The sequence below is a fragment of the Theropithecus gelada genome, chromosome 1, assembly GCF_003255815.1.
Source record: "Theropithecus gelada isolate Dixy chromosome 1, Tgel_1.0, whole genome shotgun sequence".
Lineage (NCBI taxonomy): Eukaryota > Metazoa > Chordata > Mammalia > Primates > Cercopithecidae > Theropithecus > Theropithecus gelada.
This window is the reverse complement of record NC_037668.1, coordinates 35,548,125-35,556,634: the sequence shown is the minus strand read 5'-3', so window position 1 is coordinate 35,556,634 and position 8,510 is coordinate 35,548,125. Positions and strand designations below refer to the sequence as shown.

The 8,510-nt window shown below is 37.4% G+C and overlaps 1 protein-coding gene across 8 annotated transcripts in view; it reads right to left on the bottom strand.

The window, feature by feature from the left end:
• CAMTA1 (calmodulin binding transcription activator 1) overlaps positions 1-8,510 on the bottom strand; it is a 969,422-nt gene that overhangs the window by 920,053 nt on the left and 40,859 nt on the right. For all 8 annotated transcript variants that reach the window (XR_003116898.1, XM_025367744.1, XM_025367761.1 and 5 more), the window contains one exon: positions 8,142-8,260. Coding sequence is in view for 7 of the 8 variants with exons in the window: in XM_025367744.1 (XP_025223529.1) it covers positions 8,142-8,260 (119 nt within the window). In the remaining variant the exon portion in view is untranslated. The remainder of the gene's footprint in view (positions 1-8,141; positions 8,261-8,510) is intronic.

Genomic DNA, 8,510 nt, shown 5'->3' with positions numbered 1-8,510 from the left:
AAAAAAAAAAAAAAAAAAAAAAAAAAAAAAAAAAAAAAAAAAAAAAAAGAATCAAATAAACTCCGAAGCTGGACCCAAGCCTCCCTGGAAAGTCCAACACTCCCAAAGAAAACCTTCAAAATCAACAATAATCTTCAAAGACAAATCTTCAAAGGTCACCAAGCGCCATCACCTAAGATCCAAGAGAGGCCAAGTAGGTTAAGTGCCTTACCCAACACTGAGCTGAGTAGCGGCAGAGCCAAGACTCGAATCTGCTTCTGACACTAGCTCTTGCACCCTTTCCAAGAGAGCAGTGCTTCTCAATTGAGGCTCTGTGGAAGTATTATCAGGCGGCTGTAAGTCCATAAAAAATTTTTAACTTTGCATCTTAATTGAATGTATAATCTGAAAAAGTAACACCTAAATCAAGTATGTTCTAACACATAAATTCATTGCTCCAGTTTGTGATTTGTGGTTACATTTTCCCTAGTACCCAGTAGTGTCATTTAAATTTTTCTTGGGCTAATGAGAAAAACCAGAAGTGAATTTAAAACTAAATGATGTATTTGTACCAAGGCCTAATGACAGACTTATACAAATGTGTAATGTGTAAAAAACAGCTTCTCAGTGTAAAATAATTGCAGGACACAAGATAGTACAGCATGCCAAATTCAAAAGAACCTTCTTGAGAACAGTCAGTATGATACTCATGTTGCAAGAGACAATTTAGTTTTGGCAAAACATCATCTATTGCATTTAACCCTGTTAATATAAAACTTCATTAGTTTTGTAATTTCTTTTTATGTAATGCATATATCTGAGTTTTATATTTGCATAAGAACTCCAATAATTAATTTTATACTGAGTTTTTTGTGTTTTTACGTAATTAATTCATCCAACAAATATTTATTGAACACTGACTATGGCCAGGTAAGTGCCACACAGTGAAGTAATAGTATAATAAAACTAGTTTAGATTGAAACTGAGGAAGACCCACAGGAATTTCTTCCTTAAAAGAAAATGTTCTTTAACATTTTATTCAAATGTTATAAATATTGCTGTACTCTGAGGGTGCAATTTACTTCTCTTACTATTCCTCAGTGTCATACCTGCCTTCACCTGTCTCCCCTCACCTATGTGGGAGGACATTCCGCCCCAGCTTTTCAATATATCCCAAGGAGTGTTGCTGCTGCCGCTGAGGCACTGCACATTTGACACAGGCTGTCTGATCCCCAGGCTTGTGCATACCTGGATTTCAGTATCATGTATCTCACTTCATACTAGCAAAGCAAACAGAGGAACTATATTTAACCCAACTGCTATACAAGTATCACATTTAATTTGAAACTTCGTACCATATACTGTGTTCAAAAATTAAATAATGTCACTCTTAAAACTTGGCTCTCTGTGTTGTTTATATCTGCATTTTCATTTTTGCAATTTAATCAGAAAAGCCCTGCCTGGAACAAAATAATCTGGGACCGTTCAAACCACTAGCCCTGCCAAAAGCTAAACAAAACCAAGCTGTACCTAAAGGTTAACTGACTTTCCAAGTCATAAAAACTGAAATATCTTACCTGCCTTTATGATTAGAGTACTGGTGCTTTTCAGCTTAGCTCATGTTTAGGAAGTCTGAAGAGTCCTAAATGATCCCCCAAAAATGTGTGTCTATATTTCAAAGAGATAACATATAAATACACTAGAAAAACCAATCACTGAAAAATTACAGCACTAAACCTAACACTCACTAAGTTACACAAAGGAAAAAAAATCAGAAACACAAAAAACACTCAAGATTATGTACCAACACCAAAAAAATGATTAAACAAATTTTTTAAAAGGTAAGGTAGCCAGGCACAGTGACTCACGCCTGTAATCCCAGCCTTTGAAGGACCAAGGCAGGCAGATTGCTTGAGTTCAGTTGTTTGGACCAGCCTTGGCAACATGGTGAAACCCTGTCTCTACAAAAATTTAGCCAGGTCCGTGGTGGTGAGCACCTATAGTCCCAGCTACTCAAGAGGCTCACGTGGGAGGATTGCTTGAGCCCAGGAGGTGGAGGTTGAGCCAAGATTGTGTCACTGCACTCCAGCCTGGATGACAGTGAGACCCCGTCTCAAAAAAAAAAAAAAAAAAAAAAAAAAGGTAAGGTGGTTTGATGTTAAAAATAGTTGAAATAAAATATTATTTAATAATTCTTACATCCTTAAAGTCCATTTCTCTTACCTAAATATAAAAAGTTGCGGGAAAAAGTATTCACGATTTTTAAAGTTAGTTTCCTCCTATAAAAAGCATTATAATTATTATTCAAGTTTTGTTTTTTCTCCTGCAGACTCTTCGATGTGGCTTAGAATGTATCAACCTATACTGCTCTCTATATAGACATTTTACCATTAAAAAATGCATTTAATATGACACTCTAAAGCTACCACCAAATAAAAACATCTGATGAAACTTTCTTTAAGGATCAGCACAAACTAGAATTCTATTTTGTTTGCTTACTCTAGAGAAACTGTCTATTACAGGAAAAACAAAAAAAGAACATTAGTACAAAAATAGTAACACATAAAAGTGATCTGAACATATTTAGGGAGAACATTTTCATTATAAAAGGTTCACGGTGCTGCATTAGTTTGGTTTTGGAAGAATGCCAAGTGAAGTCTAGATCCAGAGACTAGGGAATGCAGTAGTTATATTTTAAGTCAAACAGCTAATTAATGACTAAACAAAAGAATTTTCAGTCTGGACAACATATATAGAGTACTAATACACGTAATTATGAAATAGTCATTTGTGAATTCAGACAGTTGCGTTAGCATAATTATTTCTGGCTCTAGGCCTTAAAAATACTAACTTAAAATGCAGAAACCTTATAGCAGTTCACCTGATGAAGATGTGAACACCAAACTGATTATGAAACAAGAGTTGGTTCTTTAATGAATGTGCTCTGTGTTTAATACATTCTTTCTCCCCTGCCCTGAATATAAAAGTCAGGCCTAATGCTCAAGTTACACACAGGTACAAAATTTCTATTTTTAATACAGTTTTTTCATTATCCATAGTCCACATACTAACAGTCATTAAGAATCGAAACTATCAAAATACACGTAGGAGAAAAGTTTTTTTAAAAAAAGGAATCAAAACTACTTTCCTAACAAATGAGTGTCTGCCACTTTTTAAAAAATCATAATGCAAAAATATATTAACTTTGTTACAACATTTTAAAATCAGATGAAGAAGCCCAACAATTCTATAAAACGAAAGGATCAGAAGTCACTAAATAGCTACAAGATCTTGGAAAAGCGAACTTGATATTGCTCTGTGGGACAAAACGAGGGATTATGGGACTCTAAAAGTCAGGCTGCAGGGGCTGAACTCCACCGTCCCCCACTTCCCGGCTCTGACTCTGGGTACATTAGTTAACATACCCATGGCTTCGGTTTCCTCATCTATAAGATGAAGACAAATAATCTATCTCATAGGATTAACTGAAAGATTAAATGTGATGATTCCTGTAAAGGACTTACTAGTGCCTAGCATACAAAAGATGTTCAATGCATGCTAGCTTCCATAATTAGTGCAGCCATCATCGCCTTCACTCCCTGTGTCATCTTTACAGCCTGAGGAACAGTGTTTGTGGCTGAGAGAGCATAATCTAAAATGGATTTGGTTTTAGATATAACATTTAATTTATTCTGCAACTGCAAATAACATCCAAGAAGGGAGAGGATTTTAGGTATTCCAACGAGTTACAAAAGGTTAAAAGTAGCTTAAGTAGGTCCAAAGATCTCTCCTACCTTCTTAGAGTCTTCCTTTTAGTGTCTTTCAGCTTCACCAAACATTTGCATATGAACCCACAATACTAAGCCTATATTAACTCTTTTTAATTCAAAACTGCATTACAGGCCAGGCGCGGTGGCTCACACCTGTAATCCCAGCACTTCGGAAGGCTGAAGCGAGTAGATCACCTGAGGTCCGGAGTTCAAGACCAGCCTGGCCAACATGGTGAAACCCCATCTCTACAAAATTATAAAATACAAAAATTAGCCAGGTGTGGTGGCACATGCCTGTAATCCCAGCCACTCAGGAGGCTAAGGCACAAGAATCACTTGAACCTAAGGGGTGGAGGCTGCAGGGAGCTGAGATCACACCACTGCATTCCAGCCTGGGCAACAGAGTGAGATTCTGTCTCAAAAAAAAAAAAACTACATTACACAATAGACTTGCTGTAGTTTAGGTTTGCAGGCCTTTGATTAAAAGCCTCGACAGTAAACTATAGAATGAAAGCTCCTAAGAATTAACAAGCAACATAGAAGAAATTAAGCTCCAAGACAGGCTCTATCCAGTATGCCCTCTTGACCAAAAAATAACTACTTTTTTTTTTTTTTTTTGAGACGGAGTCTCGCTCTGTCGTCCAGGCTGGAGTGCAGTGGCTGGATCTCAGCTCACTGCAAGCTCTGCCTCCCAGATTTACGCCATTCTCCTGCCTCAGCCTCCCGAATAGCTGGGACTACAGGCGCCCACCACCTCGTCCGGCTAGTTTTTTGTATTTTTCAGTAGAGATGGGGTTTCACCGTGTTAGCCAGGATGGTCTCGATCTCCTGACCTCGTGATCTGCCAGTCTCGGCCTCCCAATGTGCTGGGATTACAGGCTTGAGCCACAGCACCCCACCTAAAATAACTACTTTCTACCTACACTCCCTCATCTCTAAAAGGAAATGTTACCCGCCTTACAATACTAAAGCTTACAAATAATTATATAAAGTACCCAGTCACTAGTAAAGAACAGGTGCTCAATAAATGGTAGGATGGGGCCAGGCTTGGTGGCTCTCACCTGTAATCCCAGCGCTCTGGGAGGCCGAGGCGGGCGGATCCTGAGGTCGAGATGGAGACCATCCTAGCCAACGTGGTAAAACCCTGTCTCTACTAAAAATACAAAAATTAGCTGGGTATGGTGGCATGCACCTGTAGTCCCAGCTACTTGGGAGGCTGAGGCAGGAGAATTGCTTGAACCCGGGAGGCGGAGGCTGCAGTGAGCCAAGATCACACCACTGCACTCCAGCCTGGTGAAAGAGCGAGGTTCCATCTCAAAAAAAAAAAAAAAAGGATGGAATGAGCACCTCTCACTCACAACACACACAGTATAAAAGGTTTTCTCAAACAACCACAAATATTTAAACCTAGGTCTGAGTAAAGAAATTCTTTATCAATATAGAGGAGTCACATTATACCCAGAAATTCAACTGTACACATCCAGCAGAGAGAGACAGCAAGCACGCACGAACATGGAAAACAGAGAAAGATGACAGTTGACATTTCATACAGGCAACTCCAGCCACCAGTCTTACTTTGTGAACATATGCTGTACAGGGAGTGAGATGGAAAACACAAATCTACTGTGCTCTCAACTGTGCGCATTCCCACACGCCTCTTCCAGTGTGAGCCCCTTAAGTGGGATCTAAGAAATAGAGTTTTTGTACAACACAGCTTGTAAATACAAGCCGACTACTTCATGTGGTCCTCAACCAAAACACAGAAATCTACTCCAACTCTGGAAGGAAAACGGGCTCTTAATAAGGGCAGTCTGACTAAACTTTATGAGCAAGTCAAGGGATTTCACAGGCAATTTTGACTAAATATGATTTAGCATTACATGGGACCCCAAAGCCCCAATGAGAAACAAGTCCACTGAACTACGTTTCCTTCAGGTTTTCGTGTCAACATGAAGGATGGCAGGTTGAAAAATGTAAGAAAATGCCAATACTCAGCTAGATCAAAGACGTGCTTTAATAACAGCACTGATTGTTTTATTCCTCCTATTATCCAAGTCAGTTTAAAAAAAAAAAAGGCAGGTTATCACAGCCACATAACATTCTGCAGAATTAACTATTCGTAGCGTAAGTCTTCTGCTGTCACACTTAATATTCCTCTATTTTTCCAAAGCCAAAAAATAAAACAAGAAAAAAGTCAAGGTCCTTTACAGAGAAATGAGTCAACCCGTAAATTCAGTTCCCTCGTAGGAGCTTTTGTCAGCTGAGCTGACAATTAACTGAAAGAACAGCCCATCCCAAGGGAAAGGGTGCTGCATGGCTTCACCCATCAGCTGTGCCACCTCCTGCTGCCTCCACCCTTCAGAACATACGCTCCTCTACCTAGATTTCAGCATGAGTGATAGCTGACGCAAAACAATCCACGTTTTTCCATCTAAATCCTCAATGCTGCATTTCACCAGTCAGAGAAAGGGATGCATCTTCCTCTCTGTAATCTGAACTATAGCAGCCTCTGGCCTCCAAGGGAGTGTGGGGACTGAGGTCCAGAAAGAAAATAAGGAACCACTTCTCATTTTTTCTTTTAATCTCATCCTCTATAAAAATTCTTTATTGGATGCTTTAAAATGTATCTAATATACTAGTAAGGTGCAAAATGTAAATAATTTAGAAGTAAATAAATACGTGAAAGTTGAAGGGTTACGTGAAAAGTTTCAAAAAGTTTTGAAGCCACTGATTGAAATAATCTACCAACTAAATTCCCAACACTGCTACATCCAGCTTTGTAAGACTCTTCAGGCCACTGATTTTAATTCACTAAGCAATTTCTGGTTTCAAATAGAATGTCAAATCATAATTAAAATAAACTGCCACAAGACACAGCTCCATGGGAAAAAATTAAATAAATAAGCTGCCAATTCCACAAGAAATATAATATTGAAAAATACATACTTATTATGGGTTGGGTTACATTTATAAATAAACTAGAACTAATGTGTATAACAATTTGGTATCAAATCTATGTTTCAGGGAATACTACATTGAGTTTTTAAATAATTCATAATCAAGTTCCAACTTATTAAATGGCTTCCAAATTATATGATACTATTTTGCTGAAAGAGTAACAATCTATGATTAAGACTACTTTTCAGCATATCTACTTCATTTTCATGTCTAAAAATGTCTGAAATAGTTAATAAATAACTGGTTAAACAGCAGGCCTCTAAACTAGCAAACGTTTGTCAAAGCAAAAACATTCTGTCAGAGGGGAAAATATAATTTATGCAAATGATCAAAACATAGAAACCTTCAAAGAATTTTACAATCAGTTGAGACAAGGTAACAAAGCTGGAAGGTTCCAGTGAGTATTTCAATCTAACCTGTGATAAGGAAAGAGACTTTTATCCACATAACCTCCCACAATGGAAAACAAAAGCATTCTGAACTAGGAAGTAGTTAGCGCCAAAGAATCTTTAAAAAATAAGGTTCAACAGGCAGCACTATTTTCTTCCTGTGTCTTTTAACAGAACTGAGTGTCCAATAAGGGTAGGGCGCTACATTTGCTTTAACTTGGACATCAACGTTGAGCCAGGCACACAAATGGATTTACACCAACTTGACAAAACCAGCAACCCCAGTATTTGAATTAAAGGAATATAACTCCCAAACTGACGAATGTATACCCAATTCTCATCACCACACTAAACGGGTATTACCTTAAATTGAAATATTCAGATTTCAAAATAAAAAAGATGACAAAGCAATCCACGCCTAACAGAAAGACTCCTAGATTAAAAATTACCAAAAAAGGAAACATCATCCAAGATGATGAACTTTTTTCATTCTACTTCATAAATCTACTTTCTAATTGGATACCAAATACATAATCTACTGTACAGCCTTCAGTCTTAATAAAAATTCTTAGCATTAAGTAAACTTTCTTCATTAGAAAGGAAGAAAAGCTGTTTCACTCATACGAAGCCTGCCCTTTCCAACTCTATAGAAATTCACATTGTCAAGACACTACACATTCTGTGGAACACTGGGACTGTATACTTATTAATTCATGAAGACATAAGAACTAATGTTTAACTGGCATGCAGGCAGGGTTAACCACTAAATGCAAGACACTAAAATGCAAGAAAACAGACAGAAACTCATGCTACTTTAGTTAAGTCAACGTGCACATTTTATATCTTTCAATGCAAGCCAAGCAGATCAGAAACAGATCAAAAAACATGTTGGTTGGTTTCTGTCAAATCCAGATTAAATAATCTCATTTACAATTTCCTAGATCAGTATTTAAATTTAAAGCTAATATAAAGTAGGACTATGTAAAACAACCTAAAAAATGTGCCCTTAAAATAATTATACCCTTAAAAAAAGAAACTTATCTACCTCATTAGTGTTCCAACGGTGCCTCTCTTTTGGTAAACTTGAACATTTCGGCAGACATTCAAGCAGCTTTTTCGGTAAAAAGATTTTTACATGACTACTATTGCTGTTCCCATGATCATCTATAAAGAAGAAAACAATAAATTTAGAGAAAATAATACATAAAATCACCTTTAAAGTACACTGGCAAAGTCAGAAATAGCAGCTCAGTTTAGTCAATGTGAGACCAAGAGCATTAGAGGTCCCACTATTCCTCTTAGTTAATAACACTCATTTACGCATTTATCAGATACATGGCAGCAGGAATCTGGTCAAGAGGTTTTAAAATAGGATCAGGCTTGTGCTCCATGACATGTGAGTGAACAGAGAAAA